The sequence below is a fragment of the Heterodontus francisci genome, chromosome 13 (assembly GCF_036365525.1).
Source record: "Heterodontus francisci isolate sHetFra1 chromosome 13, sHetFra1.hap1, whole genome shotgun sequence".
Lineage (NCBI taxonomy): Eukaryota > Metazoa > Chordata > Chondrichthyes > Heterodontiformes > Heterodontidae > Heterodontus > Heterodontus francisci.
Window position 1 is genome coordinate 48,337,932 of NC_090383.1, and position 25,003 is coordinate 48,362,934.

The 25,003-nt window shown below is 39.6% G+C and overlaps 1 protein-coding gene across 14 annotated transcripts in view; it reads right to left on the minus strand.

Annotated features, from left to right (window-relative positions):
• Nucleotides 1–25,003, minus strand: part of arid1b (AT-rich interactive domain 1B) — a 696,888-nt gene that overhangs the window by 105,076 nt on the left and 566,809 nt on the right. For 10 of the 14 annotated variants that reach the window (XM_068044792.1, XM_068044789.1, XM_068044787.1 and 7 more), the window contains 2 exons: nt 17,635–17,974; nt 11,923–12,051 (listed from right to left, as the gene is read on the minus strand). In XM_068044792.1, coding sequence (XP_067900893.1) covers nt 11,923–12,051; nt 17,635–17,974 — 469 coding nt within the window. The remainder of the gene's footprint in view (nt 1–11,922; nt 12,052–17,634; nt 17,975–25,003) is intronic. The other 4 variants (XM_068044797.1, XM_068044796.1, XM_068044794.1 and 1 more) reach the window with 1 other exon arrangement.

Below are 25,003 nucleotides of genomic sequence, written 5' to 3' on the forward strand. Positions count from 1 at the left end.
CGGAGGGCTGGTGAAATTCAGCCCGTCTCCGGAGGGCTGGTGAAATTCAGCCCGTCTCCGGAGGGCTGGTGAAATTCAGCCCGTCTCCGGAGGGCTGGTGAAATTCAGCCCGTCTCCGGAGGGCTGGTGAAATTCAGCCCGTCTCCGGAGGGCTGGTGAAATTCAGCCCGTCTCCGGAGGGCTGGTGAAATTCAGCCCGTCTCCGGAGGGCTGGTGAAATTCAGCCCGTCTCCGGAGGGCTGGTGAAATTCAGCCCGTCTCCGGAGGGCTGGTGAAATTCAGCCCGTCTCCGGAGGACTGGTAAAATTCAGCCCGTCTCCGGAGGACTGGCAAAATTCAGCCCGTCTCCGGAGGACTGGTAAAATTCAGCCTGTCTCCGGAGGACTGGTAGAATTCAGCCCGCCTCCGGAGGACTGGTAAAATTCAGCCTGTCTCTGGAGGACCGATAAAATTCAGCCCGTCTCTGGTGGACTGGTAAAATTCAGCCCTATGTTTTCACCGATACATCCTTTGGGGACTCCAGAGATAATGGTGCGGGAGAAAAAGAGGAGCCACTGCAGGTGATTCTCTGGCTGCAACTGGACAGATGAGAATGGAACCAGGCGAGTGCAGTCCCACCCAGCTAGGTGACGACAGAGAGGCATTGGAAGAGGATGGTGTAGTCAACTGTGTTAAAGGCTGCAGAGACAGGTCAAGGAGGATGAGAAGGGATAGATTTACCTACGTCGCAGTCACATAGAATGCCATTTGTTACTTTGATGGCAGCTGTTTCAGTACTGTGACACCAACTAGTGCGGGCAAAATCCTATAAACCAATCTGAAATCACTAACACACGTTATAGTCTTCAGAGACAAATGTAACATATGGTTCTCAGCAAACCATTTCAAGAGATAATCCAAAATTTGTCCAGAAGAAACCACTCAAGATATGGACCGTATCCAGTTCAGCTCTAAAGTTAGAGGGTGAAAGACTAGTCTCAAAGATAGATGTTCAGATAGTACAAAAGATAAATTCCTGTGTAAGTCGGTTATCACAATTCTACAGAAGTCATAAAACAATTCAGATGGTGAATGATGAGACTGCAGTAACACCAAGTCTCAAACTTAATTGGAGTGGATTTAAAGACCATTTTTGTCCAGATTAAGCACAAAATGCCAGAAAAAAACTCTCTAAATGCAACAAATTTAGTTCATTCTGTGAAGACCTAGACATAGCTGCAATTATTAACTGCTGTTTGTACAGAACATTTTTTCTTTGACATTTTAATGTACCGTATGCATTTAACTTAAAGCTTCCAGCAACTTTCAGCCCATCATTACTACCACATTATCAGGGCTTCTGAGAAAATAAGAGGGCAAAAAGTGCTTTGCTGGCACTATCCAGCAAGGGTATGAATTATATATAGGTAGGCTGCTTTAATACAGTTCTTTCATCCCATGCAGGCAATCTGTGATCCTCAGTCGACTTCAAAAGACTAAAAAACTACTGAAGATTGCCCTCAAAGGCCATAATGTGAAACATCATTTAGCACACAGATTTTTTCTCATTAGCCCCCACTGCTGAGGTCAGATCATGTGACACAAGAGGGTGCATCAGTCAATAGAGATAAAGGCACTATTGCCTTGCTTCCTATTTCTGAAAAGTCTTCCTTGCTCCAAGAGTGCTTTACCTTAGAGACTCAATTTTTGTAATCTGTGGCCTCTGAAGATTATTGAACAAAACAGATGGGGGGGAGGGGGGAGTAAAGAATTATCCCAAGATTTGCCTTGCGTTCATAAATCTACCTGCGTAAAAACAGGTTTCAAAATCTCAGTGCTCAATTTCTATCCCTGCATTTTCAAAGCAAACTTTCATATTTACAGCTTTATTTAGTACTTAATTTCAGGAAGCATTTTATACATTATCTCTGCATTATTTCTGTCTCTAATTATTTTCAGTAAAATAGCTTTTGCAAAGATTTTGCAGAATTGTAAAGAAACAAAAGAAATTACAATGAATGCCAATTTTAAGAATTCTGTTGCTTGCTCAATGGCACAGCCAATGTATCTCACAAGTAGCTGAGTCTTATAGACCAGGAAAATCCCATGTTTAATCCTTCATCTGAGCTACATTTGCTTATTGTAGCTGGGCCACCACAGAGGTCCTGCAATTGCTATCAGTATCCCTGAGTTAGGAGAGGGAGAAGCCAACTAGAATCCATTTGTTAGTGCCCATGTCGATGTTGGGTGAGAAAAGGGTGAGGTTAGACCATAATCCCATGCAGTTAAACACTTGCCAATATTAAGATTCTTGCAAGCACAATGGCCATATTCATGACATAGCAGAAAACATTTGATGCCCATGAAGCATAATCCAGTAAGGAGTATTGTTTTTAAGAGGAGGAGTGAGCAAAGGAGAGAAAAATTGGAGGAGAAAGTGGGCAAGAAAACAAAATCAATAACAAAAAAAATCTAAATCTAGAAGTTGCTAGAAGTTAATCTAAGATCAGTTTATGAACTTGAAGTTTCAATGTTTTCTGCAATTACTGATCTACAACTTTTCTACAATCATGTATGGGCAGTGTTGCTTACCAACGATAAGGTAGACTAAAAAAGATTTATAAAAGGCAAAATATAGAGGATGCTGGAAATCTGAAATATAAATTCTCCTCAAAAAAAGGTTTATCTACAAAATGAATGGAACATTAAATCGGGTGGCTGCTACACATTAGTCTATGAACTCCTTCTGCACATCCTGACAAAACATCCTTACAACCTCAACCTAAGGAGTGCCTCTTACTGCCCAGTGTGACATTTTCACTCCTTGGTCTAGCTTTTCTGGTCCACAGAAACTGCACAAAATGCACTTTCATACAATATGGACTTTGAAAACTGAGCAGTGTCCAAACAAGAGGCCCACGTACATTTTAGTGGCATAAAACTGCATTTATATTGGCACAAAATGTAATCAGAATGGGATTAGCAAAGCAAAGTGAAGTATAATTATAGATTTTTGCAGCAGAGAAACAAGGTAAGTTGGCTAATCATGTCTGTGCTGATCCTTCTTTTACCTACTGCAATCCCACTGCCTTACTTGCTCCCCTTTTTGGGACTTCAAAATTGAGAATGAAAGGAACATTTTTCACGAATTTTAATGAAACTAACAAAATCCTGAGAAATTAACATAAAACAAAACACTAAATGAGAACTTCACAACTATTGAGAGAGATTCTGTGCAATGGTTAATCACTATCATAGAGAGCCTTAGACCCACAGTACCACTCAAAAGGTTATGCATCAGAACAGATGGTGGTTGACACCACAACATCATCTGTATAGGATGATTAGGGTCCCACCATCTACTACAGGGCAGCAGAGCCATCAATTCTGTAATGGAGTATTGTTCCTTAAACTGCAAGATTTATAGTTACTCATTAAAACAATTTTAATATGCAGGTGTCTAAAGTCAAATAATTTTTAAAATCTCAATTCTCTCAGTGTCTGGAGATCAACCCGCTAATGTGCTTGCCAATAAAGTTCAAGGTTAAAAAAGGACAAAAAATGCTCCATAAATGCAGATATGTTAAGAGTTATTGTAATGTCAGTTGGGGAGAGGGTATTTGCTCTCTACTTTTTTCTATGGCAGTTATTTTAGCTAATTCTGTCAGGCAGGTGGTCTTAGTGATGGAGAGGATAGGAGATCAGAAACTCAGTTCAGGGTGGAACAGCATACCAAGGTTGTCAAGAGTTTGATTAAGCCTGAGACAGTTCCCAGGGAGGGAGTGGAATTTATTGGTGGGGGCCAAAGATGATGGTTTTGGTTTTCCGGTTTAACTGGAGGAAACTAGCTCACTGAAGCGGTAAAATAAATCTTGACACTATTTGCAATCTAATTGAGATTCTATCTGAGGAATCAGTTTTCACATCCTTCCCTCATATGCTAAAAATAAAAAAGTAACAGATCAGTCTGTGGTGTGTTTCAAGGCAGTAAGAAATCATGGGTTGAGATTATGCTAATTAACTTGTTGACATGTCAAACTCCTGGTGAGTTACTGGTTGGATAAATTCCAGACAATGTATTATCACAAGAAATACCTGCCCAGATGTTGCACTGTAATCTGGATTTGATACTTCAAGCTTCATTAAAGAGTAGTCAATGTTTCACAGCTCAATAGATGGCAACAACTGCTGCTGTTGCAGGAAGAACATTCCCCTCCTCTTGTTGTTAAACCCAGTTTAAGAAGAGTCACCATATCAAAATGAAAACCGTGGGAACATTTTGTTTGGAACAAGTGTAGGAGTGTAATTCCTCTGTAACACAGTACTTACAGGAGTTAACCTTCTATAGAACTAAGCAGATTCATCTATACAAGTAAAAAGAAGAAATGCTGGAAATATTCAGCAAGTCTGGCAGCATTTGTGGAGTCAGAAGCAGAGTTAACTTTTCAGATCAGTGACCTTTCATCAGAACTGGCAAAGGTTAAAAATGTAATAGGTTTTACGCAAATAAAGCAGGGGTGGGGCAAGAGATAACAAAAGGGAAGGTGTTGATGGGACAGGGTCACAGAGATAACTGACAAGGAGGTCATGGAGCAAAGGCAAACAGTATGTTAATGGTGTGCTGAAAGACAAAGCTTTAGTGCAGAGAGGGTGTTAATTGACAGAAACCTATTACATTTCTAACTCCTGTAAGTACTGTGTTAGAGGAATTATACTCCTATATACTCTTCATAAAATAAAAATCCCCCTGCCCATCACTGAGAAAAATTCATCAGTACAAAGAGGAGTAGGTAGCAGCAATAAAGGACAATCCAAACTCAGATGATAAAATTCCAAAGAGGCACTTTTTTTAAAAAAAAAGAAAAATTATTAAACTGTTGCACTGTGCTATGAACTAATTCAAGGTTGTATATGTGCTCTCAGGAACTACCATCATTTTTTGCCACATCATTTAAACATGGACTGTTCAAAGTACATTCAGACATCTGTTCTTCTTAATGCTAAGAAAAGATCTTCCTCACATTTGAAAGCAGAGTTGTGAGCCCCTCAAATGCTACGGAAAGGTGAAGCAACAGCCCAGTAGTACCATACTGAGACTCAAATTCAATACTATGGGCTATTTAGCCAGAGAGTTAGAACATTGTGGCTAATAGTGAGCTTCTATGCAGCATTGGTTCAGCCCAACCTGGAGTGCCATGTACAATTTTGGTCACCATTATAAGGTGGGGGCCAATGTTCCTGCTAAAAAGCCTGAAAGGTACCATGGAGGCCTTTCTATGTGATAAATAAAGCACGTGTAAGGTTGCACCTAAAAATTCAAATGGGCTGCGCACTGCAACTACATTTTAAAGGCAATATCGGTGGAGACATCCTGGCAGGAGCAGCTAGAGAGAAGGGCAACTAAATTGAAACTAGATATTAGCAACCTGAGCTACAAGGAGAGACTAAATAACCTGAAAATGTTGAGAAGGGGAGACCACAAGGTTTCCAAGATTCTGAGAGTTATAGATAAACAGAACCTTAATAGTAGTTTGACAAAATTATAAACTGTGATCAAAGGCATGGATTCAAGCTCAGAGAAGGAAAAGTAAATAATTTAGATTTAATTACTTCACATTGAGGTTGATGAATGTCTGAATCAGATTTCCCATGGAGACAGTAGGGGATGCTATTGTCAGCAAGTTCAAGAGGGAGCTCATTTTTTTCTCATGAAAGAGATGTGAGATACATGATGTAGATCATAGAATGGTATTTATTGAACTTTAGGACTGGCCAGCAAGTGGTCTTCTCCAGTATTCAACTTTCCCATACAAAAGCAAAATATTGCAGATGCTGGAAATCAAATAAAAAGCAGATCCTATTTCCAGCATTTTCTGTTTCTATTTCCATTTTCTCATGTTTCTTTAGATATTGATGAGGAAGACCATTTTTTGCAAATGAGTTCAACTACTCAGACCAAACCTACAATCCTTCCATCACAGCACCCAAATGTTGCTCAAATAATTTCATGGTTTTAATCTCTACCACTTGACACAGAAGTCAGTTCCAAAATGTTGAATAAAAAGACTTGCATTTATATAGCACCTTTCACAATCTCAGGACACCCCAAAACACTTTACAGCCAATAACGTACTTTTGAAGTGTAGGCACTGTTGTAATTTAGGAAATGTGGCAGCCAATTTGCACACAGCAAGGTCCCACAAAAAGTAATGTGATAATGACCAGATAATGCGTTTTTAGGTGTTAGTTGAGGGATTAATATTGGCCAGGCCACCAGGGAGAACTTAAAATAATGCCGTAGAATCTTTTACATCCGCCAGAGAGCAGATGGGGCCTCAGTTTTAATAACTCATTCAAAAGACTGCACCTTCAACAGTACAGCACAGAAATGTCAGCCTGGATTCTGTCCTCAAATCTCTGGTGTGAGGTTTGAACCCAAAACTTCTGACTCAGAGATGAGAGTGCTTAATGATTACAAAAGGAAACTGGATGGGCATTCGAAAGAAATAAACTTGCAGGGCTACGGGGATCAAGCGGGGAGTGACACTAACTGAATTGCTCTGTGGAGAGCCGGAATGGATGCGACGGGCCTAATGACCTTCTACTATGCTGTAAATGATTCTATGAATCATGACTGATATTTAATAAAGTCCTAAGTTTGCTTGTTATTAGTTTTATCTATGCCCTCTTGTTCCATTTTTCACAGTTAATTAGAAGTGGCTTGAATGACTAATAGCTCAAAAAAGGACCAGATCCAACCCCTAACTTCAAAGGTTAAACCCTGTGGCTATTTCAGTAACTGATCAGTGACCACAGTTACATTTTCTTTCAGTTGAATGTAGCTTTGACGCAGGGCCTTATGTTCCAAAACGTGATGCTCAGGTGAGACATGGCTTAAAGGAGGGCAGGAATGGCAGCATAACATTCCTGGTTACAGGGTTTGCAGATGGGATAGAGAGGGAGATAAAAAAAGGAGGGGGAGGTTGCAATATTGGTTAAAGAAACAATCACAGCTGTGAGGAAGGATGATACGATAGACAGAACATCAAATGACGCTGTATGGGTTGACCGGAGTAACAGAAAAGGGGCAACACACTGCTGGGAGTATACTATAAGGCCCCCAAACCGTCAAAAGAAGATAGAAGAATCTAGGCAGGTTGCTAAGGGCAGAATAATAGGGGAATGACATTTGGAGATTTCAACTACCCCAATATTAACTGGGATAATTTCAGTGCAAAAGGTATAGAGGGGACACAGAATTCTCAAAATGTATTCAGGATAACTTTTTTTAGCCAGTACAGAGCAAGCCCAACAAGAGAAGGGGTGGTACAAAAGCAAAATATTGCGGATGCTGGAAATCAGAATAAAAACAGAAAATGCTGGAAATACTCAACAGGTCTGGCAGCAAGTGTGAATAGAGAAAGAGAGTTAACATTCCAAGTCAATGACCTTTCATCAGAACTGGGAAAAGTTGGAAATGTAATAGGTTTCAAGCAAGTGAAAGGGAGGAGGGTGGGAAAAAGAAGAAAAGGAAAGGTCTGTGATGGGGGAAGACAGGAGCGATTAAATGACAAAAGGGTTGGTGATGCAAGGCCAAAGGGAGTGGTAATGGGACAAATAAAGAAACAAAAGATATGTCTGGAGGAGGTATGAATGGTAGAATGACGAACAGCCATCCAAAAGCCAAAACAAGAGAACAAAGCAAAACCTGCAAAGAAAATGGAAACAAAATGGGGGCAGAGGTTACAGTCTGAAATTGTTGAACTCACTGTTGAGTCCCAAAGGCTGTAAAGTGCCTAATTAAAACATGAGGTGCTGTTCCTCGAGTTTACAGTGAGTTTTATTGGAACACTGCAGGATGCCGAAGACAGAGAGGTCAGTGTGAGAGAAAGGTGGAGACTTAAAATGACAGGTGACCGGAAGCTCAGGTTCACACTCGTAGGCGTTCCGCATAGCAGTCACCCAATCTGCATTTGGTCATTGCCTTAGTTTTAGGGAATGAAGCTGGACAGGTGGAAGGGGTTATCAGTAGCAGAGCAATTTAATAGTCATGATAATAATTCAGTTAAATTTAGAGTAGTTATGGAAGAGGGTAAAGATAAGCCAAGAATAAAAAAATTTTAATTGGGGAAAGGCGAATTTTACGAAGCTGAGTTGTGATTTGGCAAAAGTGGACTGGAAACAGTTACTTGAAGGTAAATCAGTGTCAGAACAACAAGAGATATTCAAAGAGGAGATAGAGAGGGTTCACAGCAAATATGTTCCTACAAAGAAAAAGGGCAAGATTCCCAAATCTAGAACCCCCATGGATGTCAAAGAGCATATAGAGTAGGAAAAGGGGGAAAAAAACCTTGCCAGATGCCAAGCGCTCAATACTGCAGAAACGCTAGAGCGTACAGAAAGTGCAGGAGTGAAATGAAAAGGAAATTAGGAACACAAAGAGGGTATGAAAAAATATTAGCAAGTAAATTCAAGGAAAATGTAAAGATGCTTTATAAATATATAAAGTGCAAGAAGAAAGAGTAGGACCAATTAGAGACCAAAAAGGTAACTTGTGTGTGCAGGTGCAGACATGGGCATGTTTTTAACAAATACTTTGCATCTATTTTCATAAAGAGGGGGATAAAGTAGAAATTGTAGTTGAGGAGGAAGAGTGTGAAATATTGGATGGGATAAACACGGTGAGGGAAGAAATACTAAGGTGTTTAGCATCCTTGAAAGTGATCAATAACCTGGCCCAGATGAAATGCATCCCAGGCTGCTAAGAGAAGTGAGGGAAGAAATAGCAGAGGCTCTGACCATCATGTTTCAATCCTCTCTGGCTACAGGCATGGTGCCGGAGGACTGCTAACATTGTACCATTGCTTAAAAAGGAGTAAGGGATATCCCGGGTAATTACAGGCTGGTCAGCTAACCTCGGTGGTGGGAAAATTATTGGAAAAAATTCTGAGACACAGTATAAATTATCATTTAGAAAGGCAAGGATTAATCAGTCAGTCAGCATGGATTTGTTAAGCAAGGTCGTGTCTGACTAACTTGATTCAAACTTTTGAGGAGGCAACAAGGAGGGTCACTGAGGGTAGCATGTTCGTAGTCTACATGAATTTTAGCAAGGCTTTTGGTCAGGTCCCACATGGCAGCCTAATCAGAAAAGTAAAAGCTCATAGGATCCAAGGGAAAGCAGCAAGTTGAATCCAAAATTGGCTTAGTGCAGGAGGCAAAGGGTAATAAAGTTGCTTCAAGTGTGTTCCACAGGGCTCAATACTGGGCCCCTTGCTATTCATGGTATATATCAATGATTTAGAATTAAATGTATGGGGTATAATTAAGAAGTTTACAGATGACATGAAACTTGGCTGTGTGATTGATAGTGAAGAAGCTACCAACAGACTGATCAGGTGGGAAAGTGGTAAATGGAATTCAATCTGGAGAAGTGTGAGGTAATGCATTTGGGAAGGGCAAACAAGGCAAGGGAATACACAATAAATGGTAGAATACTAAGAAGTGTAGAGGAACAGAGAGACCTTGAAGTACATATTCCTGAAGGCAGCAGGACAGGTAGATAATGTAGTTAAGGTGGCACATAGGACACTTTCCTTAATTGCTGAGGCATAGGGTGTAAGAGCAGGGAGTCATGCTAGAACTGTACAGAACACTAGTTAGACCGCAGCTAGAGTACTGCATACAGTTCTCGTCACCGCATTACAAGAGGGTATAGAGGAGCCTTATCAGGATGTTGCTAGGAATGGAGAATTTTAGCTCTGAGGAAAGATTGATTAGGTTAGGGTTGTCTTCTTTTGAACAAAGGAAGCTGAGGGGAGATTTAATTGAGTTATATAAAATTATGAGGGGCCTAAGGTAGAGTAGATTGGATGGACCTATTTCCCTTAACAGGGAAGTGAATAATTAGGGGGCATAGATTTAAAGTAATATTTTCTCTAGAAAAAAAGAGAAATTGAGAGGTGGTCTGATAGATTTCTTTAAAATTATGAAGGAGTTCATTAGGATAGATGTGGAAATGATGTTTCCACTTGAGGGGGAGTCCAAAACTATGGTCCATAAATATAAGACTCACCAATAAATCCGATAAGGTATTCAGAAGAAACTTCTTTACTCAAAGGAGTGATGAGAATGTAGAACTCGCTACCACATAGAGTGGTTCAGGCGAACAGCATAGATGCATTTAAAAGGAAGCCAGATAAGTACATTAGGGAGAAAGGAACAGAAGGATATAGTGATCAGATGGGATGAGGCAAGATGAGAGAAGCTGTGTTCCATTCTTCTGTAGTGAAAAGTGTGGTGTGTAAACACCAACATAGACCTGCTGGGATGAATGGCATGTCTGTGCTGTAACTTCTATGTATATACCTAGATTTTACAATATTTGGCATGAAAGATCTTGAAATGGGTCATTTTGCAATGCTTACCAAATATGCACCATAAATCTTGACGAGTCAGTTACTATAGTCTATCAATTATGAGGTTTTGCCTACTTTAAACAAGGTTCTTCAAACATGTATCACATGTAATTAAGAAGCTCTTAGTATTGATCTAAGCATTTTGCCACGTCCTACGTGATCAAATTCATTCCCTTGGAATCAGTCCTGGTTTAGGTTAACAAACTTAACAGATTCACACATGTTAACAGAACTTTGCGGTGCTACAAATGTGTATCTACATTCATTTATTTCGTATAAGTACTGTACAAACTTTTCTTAAAGAGCAAGTTTTGAAATTTGTATCCTCGGCAAAAATACAAAGGTAACTAGGAATTGTAACAACTTTTTTGTGCTACATTTTAAACTTTCCTTTAAAAAGGAATTTGTTTCAAATAATGAATGCTGACTACCTCACTGGCAAAGTAGCAGAGAGGAGTCATTATACGAGACAGTGCTAGGGAGAGGGCTGAGTAGATACAGTGGAAATGGCATAATTACTGAGACACCCTGAGTTCAACAACCAACTCTGCAGGTTTAACTCAACTCTCTCACTGACAGATTGAGTAACTACTTCCAAATAGCTCCGCTAATAATTTCATCAGCACTTACTATTTTAACAAAAACATTCTTCTATTAAACAAAGATAAAACATGTTGAACATAGTACTCTATGATTGACTTCAAAGATGGTGCTAGGTGGTTCATTCCTGCTCATTCATTGATCCTGGAGAAGTGCTGAATAGCAGCCAGATCCCTTCCTACAGTGGGAAATAAAAAGTTTGTGACACATCTCCAGACTATTCCACAGCCAGCTCAGAGTGATACTTGTCGAAGCCAGGAAGCAGGCATTCTGTCTTCAATCTCATAGAGGGGGTAAGTAACCCAACCATGAGACCTCAACAGGGGCAAACAAATGATGGCATTCGCCCAACTCTCCCCTCACTACTAAGCAGAGTTTTCACAATTGTTGCCCTGCAAACAAGCTGGACATTTTTCAATACTGTACCTGAGGTTTCCAGATCTACCTAATTTTGTACACAGTAACTACAGCTGTTCAGTTAACGTTCACTCTAGTGCCTGAAGGTAGCAGAAGGTTGGACCTGTTTGAGAGTCAGATTTAATTTTCCTCAGATTTTGGATGCTCAGGCTTACAAATAGGACTTTGAAATAACTGTTCTGTGAGATGGTCTTTCAATTTTACAATGCACTACAAGTCCTGGTTTTTGTAATGTTATGTTGTAATGTAATGTTGTAATGTAATGCTCTGCACTGCAGTTTACAACTTCCCCATTAGGCAGGAAGAGGAGCAGCCATGCCAGAAGCCATGCAGGTGTGAGGCATGCAGATTTTTTACATTCTCTCATAGCTCTGGTTAGTATAAAACAAAACTAAACAGAACCAAAAAAAGAAAACCACAAAACAATTTTGTTTTTGCAATCGGGTTACAAGTCCTGCTAGGAAACACCATGTTCCACAGCAGATCCAATCACACAATAGCTACCTACCCGTACTGGTCAGGCTGGTACATCATGGGAGCCTGAGTGTTGCCATAGTTGGGATGCTGTGGTGGAAACACAGGCCGTCCACCAGGCCCAGTCTGACTGGGATAACCGGGCGACCTAATATACGGTGGCCTAAATCAGGAAAGAAATAGCTCCTTTGTTTTTATTCTGTGTCAGTTCTGTGTTTAGTTGTTAAGATTCATGAAACATCTAATTAACACCCATCTATTTCAAGAATTAAACTGAAATCTGTAAATTTAATAACCTGTTAAAGCAAGTTGGATTTTTCGTTTTGTTCATTTTTAATTTGTACAGTAATCTTCACTTTTTTTTCAAAATGACAAGTATTTAAGGTTAAAGTATTGGATTCTTGAACATTTCAATCCATTACCAAATTAATTATGAAAGTAGATGAGATCCTAAGTTTGCTTTTATCTCTTAAAACAGATTCTCTCAACACCATAACCACTGTCCCCACCACCACCCCTCCACTCTTTTTATCTGAAGATGCTAACTGTTGGTGGGGTACAGTTCCATAGATAGCATCAATTCGCTGGTACCTTGTCCGGTCGGCCATTCAACATGTGTAAGCGCAGGGAGTGAGTGTTGCCAAACTGTTCCACTGTGGTTGGATTCACATCAGAGCCTGATCCTGTTTTCATCAGATGTCCACACATGCAGGTTCCAGCAGGGGTCACTAAATAGTGAGCAGATTGTGCCACTGAGGCCAATTGTAATGTCACACACATCGTTCTGGTTGAGGTTGGCTAACTTACTACAGGCCAGGAATCTCCAGGCCATTCTGGCCTGTATGACTTCAAGCGTTACACTGGGGTAGTGTCTTTATTGGGCCATTAATGTTTTTTAAATTTCATTTGTTCCCAAGCAGTTGCACTTCAGCACATTTGAATCAATGGAAACCTGACCACAGAAAGTTTTCTGAGTGCATCCTGCTGCAACACTGTCATTAGAGTAAAGGTGACTTTTGATTTCATTCTTTCAAGAAAAGTTTAATGCATATTCCATTTTTGTTTTGTACAAACCATGGGTTATTCCATGTAAATATATAACATTAATTTTCCAAATCCAATTTCACACACAGATGTGTTATACACCATATTTAACCAGATTTATGGTACAATCACAGCTATGCAATATTCTCCTTTAATGAAAGTCCCTGATACCTGAACTGGTTAAATACACAATGTGCTACCCAGGCCACAAAGACCTCAATCTCTTATTATTACTAACTGCAATAGCCTGGGGTAGTGTGAATGAAATCAGCTGGGTTGGCCTCATAACTGATTGTTACCCAGTGACTCCTGATGTGACATGCATTAGTGAACGATGGGAAAGGACAATTTGGGGTTTGCTGAAAATCCTCTTGTCTGTTGCTTCCTTCCCTTCCCTCCCCTCCTGGATGATACTCCCTGGTAAGGTTCCATTTAGCAAGAATGGCAAGTTGGATGAGATATGCAAGAGCTGTTTGGACCCAGGACAGTCACCACCCCTGTAGAGGAGGGATAAAAAGGGCAGAAAATTGAAGAACACACACTACATGTATATATAAACAAGTGAGGACAATCTTCCCACTACCCACAAACTCAACGAAGTAAGTTAATACCCTGCAGCTCTACACATTTCTCTGCGCATGCCAGCCAGAATACCCTGTACAAGAGAGAATAATATGCAACTTGCTGTACATTGGGAATGGGTTTGAGTTTTTAAAATGGATGCTAGTTACTCGATTATGGGATAATATCAAACTACCAATTCAAAACATCCCAAACTTTAAATCAAAAAAGCTTCCAAATTACAATTTTTTGTGACTGATTTCTTTTGTTAAAACATATAACAATGTAAATAATGTCTTTACAATGTAAATAATCATTTACATTCACATCATCCAAAAGAATCCAATACTCAAACTTTAAAATAGATCTACAAAAACATTTAGAACATGACCCATGAAACAGTAAATCCAAAACATGTATATGAATGGGTTTACAGTTTGGCTAGATGCCACTTATGAACAGTGTTTAAAAAACAGTTACTTGCCAATACCTCATACAGAAACCCACAGAGTTTTTAAGCTGCTCGTTTCACTAAACTGTAACAGTCCAGGGCTTTTCCTGGAAGGTGACAAGACTCTCAGTCATGTACAGTTCCTAGCAATTCAACTAGATCTAGTATTCAAATTAAAAAGCTCACATAAATGTTTACCATTTCTGAGGTAAATGGTACTGCAACTTCACAATTATTTCAGCCAGAAAAGTACATCTAGGTTGTTTATCTTAATTTTAATCACCTCACTGCACAGTTTAATATTTTTATTAATTTTCATTTGATGATTTAATGCTCCATTGCTCCATTAAGTTATGAAAAGAGCAGAACTCTTACAAGCCTTGCACTAGTACGGCATCAGGATTATTTCCAATCTGTAACGCTGGAATGTCTACATAAATGTTTATTAACTTGATATTTTTTCATCCCGCACAACTCCAGCTAAGCCACTAACCTACATGCTTACGAAGCTGAAAGGGAACTGACAGTCGCATTCTAAGATTGTCCAATGTGCCTCTTCTTGCAGGGATGCTACTCTTGGCTTCCAGAAGGTACTCCAACGCAACTAAGGATAGTAATGAATCACCACAACTGAACAGGCCATAATGGAGCCCCAAATAAGGCTCAAACGCGTGTGTGATTAAGTGCCCTGCATTCTCATCGCTCACCTCTTGGACTACACAAATTGTACTGTTAATTATTTGAAATGCACTTTTATGCTGTCTGTTAACCACAGCGATCTACAGGATGCATCAAACATTTACAGAAAACACATTTTGGACAAATCAAACAATGCAATGCTTTAATGTCTGTTACATTATACCATCCCCGTTAAATGTGCGTTACTTATATTGCTATGTACATAGATAACTAAACAAACATTCAACCAATGTTGCTGAATATCAACTGTGTAACTGTGGAGCAAAATGTTACTCTAACAGTCACATATCATTTCTCATATAGAAAACATAATTGTTCAATGTAACTGCACAAAAGCATCTTGGACATGATCCAGTGTAAAGCAACATATTCCGACAGAACTGGAACTATATTCAAGAGCTTCTGAGGATATTCATGCAAACCACTGTGCACATGAAACCACTTTAGTAACAACATTTCAATATTGGCAAAGAAAATTATATTAATCTTTTGCCACTGAAGAATGACTAAACCCCCCAAAAAAACTTTGTTTCAAGGAGTTACTCCTCTTTCTCCTCGCTCTACTAGAACTAAACCACTTCATGAAAAATAGCATAAAAATTGATTGGACACCTACAGAAACTGATTTTATTAGGTTATACGATAGCCATTGAGTAGCTATACCGATACCATTAGTTTTTACAAATCAGCAGATCAAGGTTTAGATTTCAAATGTGGTGACCTGAATAGTGACATAATGCACTATCTGAGTAAGGAAAAAACAGTTACGTATCCTGCCCTGTGGAAGCACAGTTCCTGTGAGCCAACAAGTAGAATGTACATGGGTAAGTCTCTAGCCCAGAGTCTGACATCATTCAACAAAGGATAGTGTAGAAGTAGAAAGCTGGTGAAAAAGGGTACTGGGGTGATCATTTTACTTATATCACAATGAGACTACAGCAGCTATAATTTGTATGAGACAGCTCTCTTCAATACAGTTGTGTGTGTCGGGGATGGGGTGTAGTGTTTGTCAATGTTCTAGTAATTTAAGATTTGCTGTTTCGCTTTGATTTCTAATTCTCTTACTTGGTGTCCTGGATTCCAACACAAGTTGAATATAGGGTCACCACAACCTACTGCAATGTGATTCCTTAACTGTCCCAGCATGGAGAACAATTTGAAGTTTGCAGCCCAACTGTTGGCTCCCAGGCACCCAATGGAATGCGTTGCTTCCACACCATGTTCATCAAATGACTGGATGGAGAATTGATGATTTACAAGCATAATCTACCACGTTTGAGTGACAGTCAGCTATTGAATCTCGTGATATGAAGTCATTCATTTCTTTCTCTAGAATGAATGCTAACCGAAAACAGTTCACTCTTGTAACTAAGTATATGTTGAAATCCTCAGAATTGGGTTTGTTCACAAATTACCCAACATCTACTAATTGCCTCATTAAAAACAAGAAACTAATTGCCTAGAAATTCAGATTTTTGGAAACATATTAAATGTAACAACTGAATGTTAAATCTCTTGGAAATGATTGTTCGTTTCTTGCATATAGACAGAGATGAAGGTGAAGCAAAATTTTTGGAAAGAATTTTTAATTTGAAAATGAGCATTTCCTGGAGTTTTGCAGTTACTGTTGTTGCTTCTAATCAGACATTCTGAGCTGCAAGTCCCATGGCTGCTTCTCATTCAAATCTACCAGGGTGTAGAGAAGTGTGTGCTCATCACAAGTGTCTGGTACACACTGTTTAATTCAATTTCTCAGCAAAGAACATCATTGGTCAACAGTGAATCATGGGAAATGCTTAGGTAATTCTGCCATCATTTGCCACTAGAATGGATATATCCTTAAGAAACATATCTGCATGTGTAATATTTACAAAGCAATTGGAAATAGCATTTCAAGAAATGGGGGTTTTAATTTTGCTGAGGATGACTGAAAGTGGAAACTGTGGTGTGTTTATTTTATAGGGAGAAGCAGGTGGAGGTTAGTGACCTACAACAGAAGAAGTTTTTGTTACATTCTATGTTTTGGTTCAGAAAAACACCTCAGTGGGAAGTATCAGCCACATGACCGATTATTTAAATGGAATGGCACAACACAATGTGGCGTAGTTTATGGGGAAATACTGCATTTATTCAAAAACTATTTTTTTTTAACAATCACTGTTATTGTTATTGAGACAGTACTTCACTTGGAGGGCACCACAAGCTGCATTAAGGTATTTGCTTATTTTCAGTTCCTCGCAACTTTCTTTCAAGTATCAACCTATCTCAGAAGTTCAAGGCACACAGAGAACAAAGTAAATCAAGGAAGATAATGCCTTTGTTTTATATTTTCAATCTCCCTTCTCCCACCCTTTGCAGTCTGCTAGCCAAAACAAACCTGTGAAAACAAGGCACTAAAAAGGTATTTTGTTGGGCGATATCAATATTGTTCCAGGATCACCAAAAGGAGAGAATAACTTAAAAAGTGCATGACAGGCTAGGTCTGTTTTACCTCGCAAATAAAGCACTTCAAGTACACTGCACAATGTTCCAGCTGAGAGCTGACAAAACTGAGAAACGTTGTGCAAATGACAGACAGCACAGAGATGCAAATTCTCAACCTTCCGTTTGGAGCTAAGTACCGAAACATTTGAGTGACCTAACCAACATAAATCAGCCCACATATATTTTCCAGCATCATTAAACTGATTTTTTTCCAAATTTCAGATGATACCTAGTCAAATTTAATATCTAACAAAGTACAAATAAATTGTCACTCTTTTTAAAGCTAGCTTCTCAATGTGCTGCCAAATGTCATTTGTCTAAATAAAATCAGCCACATATCTATAATCAAAGAAAGAAGCACCAATGTGACGATAGATGTTCATAGACAGAATTCTCCTGAAAGTCTGAGAATACTGCCTTCATTAAGGCCTTCTTCATTAGAACAGTTATGTAAAAAAGTATTCAGATTCTGGTTCCAGTTTTCAGAGACCAGTTTTTTTTGCATACCTGTTTTGAGCAGAGTTTGCTGCAGCCTGCATCACTGCAGCAGCAGCCTCCTGTGCCTTGCGATTTACGGTTGCCATCGGTGGACCCATCCCTGCGCCAACCTGCTGTGACATGTTTGGAGAGTTTGGGGTCATGTTACTCATGTTGCCAGAGTACGGCCAGTTCGACATCCCTGATGATGGCATCCTCCCCACTGTCATGTTATTGCAAGGCTGAGCTGGGCCCTGACCATGCATCTGGTTGTTCACATTCATACTCATGTTGTTACTCATGCCTGGACCTGGACCACTGTAGTTGCTGTTCGGTACTGCACCATAATTTGGCAGTCTGGCATAATTACCTAAAACAAAACAAAAAATTGAAACAAGTTGTTCTCATGCCAGCCTGTTATGAGATGTCTATGGTTGAAAAACTGAGATGTCATAACTTGTCTCCATTTAAATTAGTTGCAACAACAATTTATATTTATATAGTGCCTTTAACATAATAAAATGTCCCAAGGTGCTTTACAGGAGCATTATAAAACAAAATATGATAATGAGCCACAAAAAGGGGATATTAGGTTAGATGACCAAAAGCTTGGTCAAAGAGGCAGGTATAAGAAATGTCTTAAAGGAGGAAAGCGAGGTGAAGCGGCACAGAAGCGTAGGGAGGGTATTCCAGAGCTTGGGCCTAGGCAACGGAAGGTACGATTAAAATCAGGGATGCACAAGAGGCCAGAATTAGAGGAGTTCAAATACCTTGGAGGTTGTGGGGCTGGAGGAGATTACAGAGATAGGGAGAGGTGAGGTCGTGGAAGGATTTGAAACAAGGATGAGAATGTTAAAATTAAGACGTAGCTTGATCAGGAGCCAATGTAGGTCAGCAAGCACAGGGGTGATAAGGTGATAGGTGACTCCTGTACAACCTTTGCATTACAATGAATTGAAGTGCTGGGCAATTGAGACTTGGAAGCAGCATGGAGACTTTAAAAGTGACATTTCATCTTGAAACAATACTTGAAAGATCATAGGTTTAAAGCTACAGACTACTTAACCACTTAATTATTAGTTTCAAAATACTTTTTTTGGTTTTCCTTAAAGGGTGTACTTAATTTATACTACATTTATAACAAGAAATTCCAAAAGTGTAAAGTTCCTCAAGTGTTGAAAATTTCGGTTAAATCTCTGAAGTGAACTAAACTGCTGTGCTACTAGTTTTCATTCACAAAATGGAGCTCTACTTACATGCCACATTGAGAGCTTTCGTTGGCAGAAACCCTGCACTTTACCACAAAACCTGCAACAAGTTCAACTGTCAGCAGGTTTATGAAAATCTAGTTAGGTGATTTGTTTTTGTATATCTAATCAAATATCCAGAATAAAAGCCAGTTTCCCTAACTGGGGAATCTAGAACATGGGGTCACCATCTCAGAATATGGGGTCTGCCATTAAGGACTGAAATGAGGAGAAATTTCTTCACTCAAAGGGTTGTGTATCTTTGGAATTCTTTATCCCTGAGAGCTGTGGATGCTCAGTCGTTGAGTATAATCAAGATAGAGGTCAATAGATTTTGGGTACTAAGGAAATTTAGGGATATGGGGTTGGAGCAGGAAGGGGGAGTTGAGGTAGAACATGAGTCACGATCTTGTTGAATGGCGGAGCAGGCTTGAAGAGCCAAATAGCTTACTCCAGCTCCTATTTCATATGTTCTAATGTAATTAATTTTATTTTGAATATGACAGGGATGTTTTGCTATCAACAGGGTAAAATGTTCCACAGTATAATGGACATCATCTTAAAGAATACCTAAGAGTCTGAAGCATTTTGACTTTTGGTCTGCACCTGGACCAGAATTGCCAAAAATAATGTTTTCCTCTTGACGTTGGTGTCCAGGCTGAAAACCAAAAATCTTTCTTGCCAGTACAAATTAATGCAGTAAATAAACGTCAAACTCTGTGTGCATCATCAGGAGACAACACCTACATCAAACAGAACATTTCACTTTGCAGAAACATTTACACATCATGAGGTGTTATGGATCTAGCTTGGTCACCAATATGCAGGTCTCATGAGTGGAAAATAACCCAAATTAAATCTGAACAGCTGTTGAGACATGGCGTAACCTTGAACACTTATTAAGAGCTAAATACACAGCATCTGACTTCAGGATAGTAATTAATCAATCGGAAAAGCAAGACAAACGAGAGACTATGATGGAGAATGAGCAGATATATTACAACATTTTTCAATGATTTAATCATAGCATTTTAATCAGTCCCTGCTTAGACACAATGGGGAAATAAATTTGTTTGCACAGCTCCACTACTAGCCGCGGGCTGCTACCTGCCCCCCGCGGAATCGTGCAAGTCTACGGTGCTACGTGAATGAGATTCTTCCCAATGAATGATGGTGGTTTATTCTGCTTGGGCAGATTAGTATAAGCAAAGATTACTTAACCACCTTAACGCTATAGCCTTCCACACATACCTGCGAATGTGTATAAAAATGCCACCTGCCTCTGGCATTAGGCCATTATTGCATTTATCCCTATTAACATTAAAAAATATTAAACGTGCCCTGTGGAATACTTCAGATTTATTGTGTTATTTTTGGAGTGTTATACTGCAGAATCATTTCCGTTAAGTATATCTTTCCTTAAACCTGTCAGTATTAGATTGTCTTGGTCACAAACGCATACAAATAGAAACTTATGCAATATCTTGAGTGAGAGTTGGATTAATTCATAAAACTTTGCAAGTTTTGTCAACCCTCTATTAGTAACTGCCAGTATAGTATCTTAGGAGATTTCCCCAACATACTGTCACATTAAGAGAATAACTCCCCAATAGCTTCAGTTTGATGCTTCCCATAGGCAAGTAGAAAATGAGCACTGCAATATGTATATCTCTGAAAACTGAACATGAATTACAAAGAAACAACTTTTTAAAAAATTGCTGCTTCTGCCTCCGCTGGAGTATTGTGGGCAATTCTGGGCACCACACTTCAGGTAAGATGTAAAAAGTACAGAGGAGGTTTACCAGGATATTACCAGGGACTTCAGTTATGAGCGAAGGCTGGTAAAGTTAGGACTGTTCTCCTTATAACATAAAAGGTTAAAAGGTGACCGAATAGAGCTTTTCAAGATGATGACAAGTTTTGATAGAGTAGCTAGAGAAAAACTATTTCCTCTGGTGAGTGGGTCAATAACCAGAGATGATAGATTTAAAATCATTGGCAAAAGCTCTAGACAGCAGATGGGGAGAAATTTTTTCACTCGAGTTGTCAGGATCTGAAACGCTCTATCTGAAAAGGTGGCGGAAGCTGATTCCATAAATAATTTTAAGAGGTACAGGTACTTGAGGATGAGAAACATAGAGGATTATGGACAAAAAGTGAGGATATGGGACGAAGAATGACTGCTGTAAGAGCCAGCACAGGCACAAACGCCGAATGGCTTGTTGTAAGTTTTCTATGACTCTACGATTATATGTGAATTTGCATATACATTGAGCAGCTTATACAGTCTGTACATTTAGATTGCGAAACATCTCAACAAAACATCTCTTTTGTGTAACAGGAGGCTTAGGTTGAGTATTCAGTGAGGGAATGGATGAGGTTTGGGTTGCATATAGCACATGGGACATTTAGTTGGGCCATGGGTGCGAAGGCCACCCTATCTGCTGGTTGATCCCAAGTTCTCTGGTTGTGAGAATTTATGGAAGGGGCTGGGAAGAATGGCTTAACTTTTGATAGGCTTTCACAGAACGTTTCATATCAAATTGCAACACAATTTTATTTTCACATGAAATATTGATAACTTAAGAGGTTAAAAGAAACATGAAAACTAATTTTCCAATGGTGAAAAGAATTCAGCATAAATTTTTCTTTTGGGTTTCCTGATAGACCGTAGTCAACTTTAAAGCAGTTCACTGTCAGAAATATCAGTGTCCTTTCATGGGCCACTCCATTATCAGTTTTCACAACCTGTGAGCTGAAGTGCTTACTACCAAAACAACTGAAGGAAACCCTATGAAATACACTACAGTATATCTGCAAGTACGTAAAGGTTACTTAATTACTGCAACTCATAATCATGGGCATAATCTCAAGTCTTTTAAACCTTTAATAGTCATAAAGTTATACAGCACAAAAACAGGCCCTTTGGCCCATCGTGTCTGTGCCGGCCATCAAGCACCTATCTATTCTAATCCCATTTTCCAGCACTTGGCCCATAGCCTTCTATGCTATGGCGTTTCCAGTGCTCATCTAAATACTTCTTAAATGTTGTGAGGGTTCCTGCCTCTACCACCCCTTCAAGTAGTGTGTGCCAGATTCCAACCACCCTCTGGGTGAAAACATTTTCCTCAAATCTCCTCTAAACCTCCTGTCCCTTACCATAAATCTATGCCCCCTGGTTATTGACACCTCCACTAAGGGAAAAGGTTTCTTCCTATCCTATCAATGCCCCTCATAATTTTGTATACCTCAATCAGGTCCCCCCCTCAGCCTTCTCTGCTCCAAGGAAAACAACCCTAGCCTATCCAGTCTCTCTTCATAGCTGAAATGCTCCAGCCCAGGCAACATCCTGGTGACTCTTCTCTGCACCCTCTCCAGTGCAATAACATCCTTCCTATAATGTGGTGCCCAGAACTGTACACAGTACTCCAGCTGTGGCCTAACTAGCATTTTATACAGCTCCATCATAACGTCCCTGCTCTTATATTCTATGCCTCGGCTAATAAAGGCAAGTATCCCATATGCCTTCCTAACTACCTTATCTACCTGTGCTGCTTCCTTCAGTGATCTATGGACAAATACACCAAGGTCCCTCTGACGCTCTGTACTTCCTAGAGTCCTACCATCCATTGTATATTCCCTTGCCTTGTTAGTCCTCCCAAAATGCATCACCTCACACTTCTCAGGATTAAATTCCATTTGCCACTGCTCTGCCCATCTAGATCTTCCTGTAATCTAAGGCTTTCCTCCTCACTACTTACGACACCACCAATTTTCGTGTCATCTGCGAATTTACTGATCATACCTCCTATATTTACATCTAAATCATTAATGTAATTAATAATTGCACTGTAAATAAGCTTCCAGTTTACTCAGATAATTACTTTTTTCCTTCACATATGAATTTGAAGAAAAGTCGATGTTAATTATATCACTTACACTATTTACAGACTGTAGCTTCACCATGACAAATAAAATGAATCTATGTTAGATTACAGCAGAGTGAAATATATCACTGCAAGCCTCTAAATGGCAGAGTTGCCAAAAACATTAAAACAGAAAGCATTTCATGGTAAAGGCCCGCTACCCGACCCGAACCCGACATGTGTCGGGTTCGGGTTGGGTTGAACTTCCGGGTCCGGCATTCGGGATCGGGTCGGGTCGGGTCGGGCCGGATCGGACACGCTCTGTCACCACCTCAGGTAAGTGACTCTAATGTTAATTTACTTTTTGGACTTTAAAGGTGGTTTTGTTACAGTTATTTTAAGCTTGTGTAGGTAAGGAACAAAGTGAAAAATGGAAGGTAGGTTAACTGATGGTCGGGTAGGGTCGGATAGGGCGTGGGAATAAATGGAAGGACTTGGGCCGGGTCGGGTCTCATTTGCAGACCTGAGCAGGCCTTTATTTCACGGAGATGAGTCAGAGTTGCCTGCTAAGTTCCTATATGCTTTGTATGATTGATAACCATGGCATCTCTCCCCGATAATTTTCCCACAGTATGCCTTTTCCGATTGTGCAGTGTTTCAACATTCTAAACTAAAAGTGTATGGAATAATTCCATCATTCCACATATCCTTACAGGTTATACCCAACCAAATCAAATTTTTAGTGACAATTTATATTTACACTCAGTTGATGGCAGCTTACACACAGCAAAACAGGGGAATTATCTTTTAAGTGGCAACATTTTATAGTGGATTCATTTAGAGATTTATTTATTGTTACTTTACATATGATGTGCCATTTTAAAATTTCAACAGCATTTTGGATGCAAAAGTAAAAATGTGATGCCCGATAGCTTAATAAACAAAGGCACTGCCTAGTCTGGTGTTAAGCTATACAGACCAGAAGGCCCTCTTTTTTGATTCTCTGGCCTATGTTGGCTATGCAACCTCAGCTAGTCAAGAGTTGGGAAACAGATTTGCCCTCAGCAGGAAAAAAGATTCAGCCAGGTCTCTAGGTCTTGATTGCTATTCAGTGATTCCCACTGGAAACACAAGCAAGTAGACATTGGTGAACAAAGGATTTGCCTTGGCTGTGGTGCTCTCCATGGTTAACTAGCTTGCTGACACTCCATATTCAGGTGTGCACAAGATAGAAATACTGGAGGTTTGGTGACAGTTATGGAAAAGCATGAATCAACATCTTCATTAAGGGAGGGAAACAAAAATAACTGTAAGAAGACCACCACATCCTTTGTGAACATATGACACATAATGTCATTCTGGACACATTCTGGAATGGCCTGAAGTCAACTAATCTCAACAAACACTATCTTCAGGTTTAAAAATTTTGAATGTGAGTGGGAAAAAAATCAGCAAGGGTTCCCATCCCTGACTGTGATTCACTAACCTCTATTTAAAGACAGAACTGATCTTCGTAGTGATACCCTCTCCACCCCGCAACCACACCACTTAGACCAGGCTCATATATGAAGAACTGCCACTTGAAATAAAGTAACTTGCATTTATATGGTGTCTTTTAATTCCTTGGAATGTCCGCAAGCACTTCACAACCAACTGATTACTTTTCAAGTGTAGTCACTGTTCTGTTAGCAAATGGTAAAGCCAATTTTCATACAGCAAAGTCCCACAAACAGCAGATGAATGAATGAAGACCTGTTTTGATGCTATTAGTTAAGGGTTGGGGGTGGGGGTAGTTGCTAAGCAATCTTTCTTGCCCACTTGGACAGGTAGACAGAGCCTCAGTTTAAACCTTTATCCAAAAGATGCACCTTCGACAATTCAGCACTCTCTCAGTCCTGCACTGAAGTATCAGCCTAGATCATATATTCAAGTCCTGCAGGGAAGCTATTGACATTCATAGAGTGACACCTCAGTAAATCACTGCTTTTGGGGGAGGAAATAAGAAGCTTTTTTATTTCACTCGGTGAATACTTATACATCAAAATAATTTGTGATTGCAGATCTCAATTATAGCTTGCATTATCCAGCATCAAAACTCAGAGTAGGGAGTAGAGGTTACACAATGGAAAGTAATTAATTAATTTAATTAATGGGTTAAAAAAGTTATAGCAAAGATTGTAATGCTTGAAACTGATAATGATTCTTCGATTGGACTGCTGTAATGTGAAAACCGTAACTAGTTTACACTATTTACATGATTGGTAAGTGCACTGTAACAATTCTCAA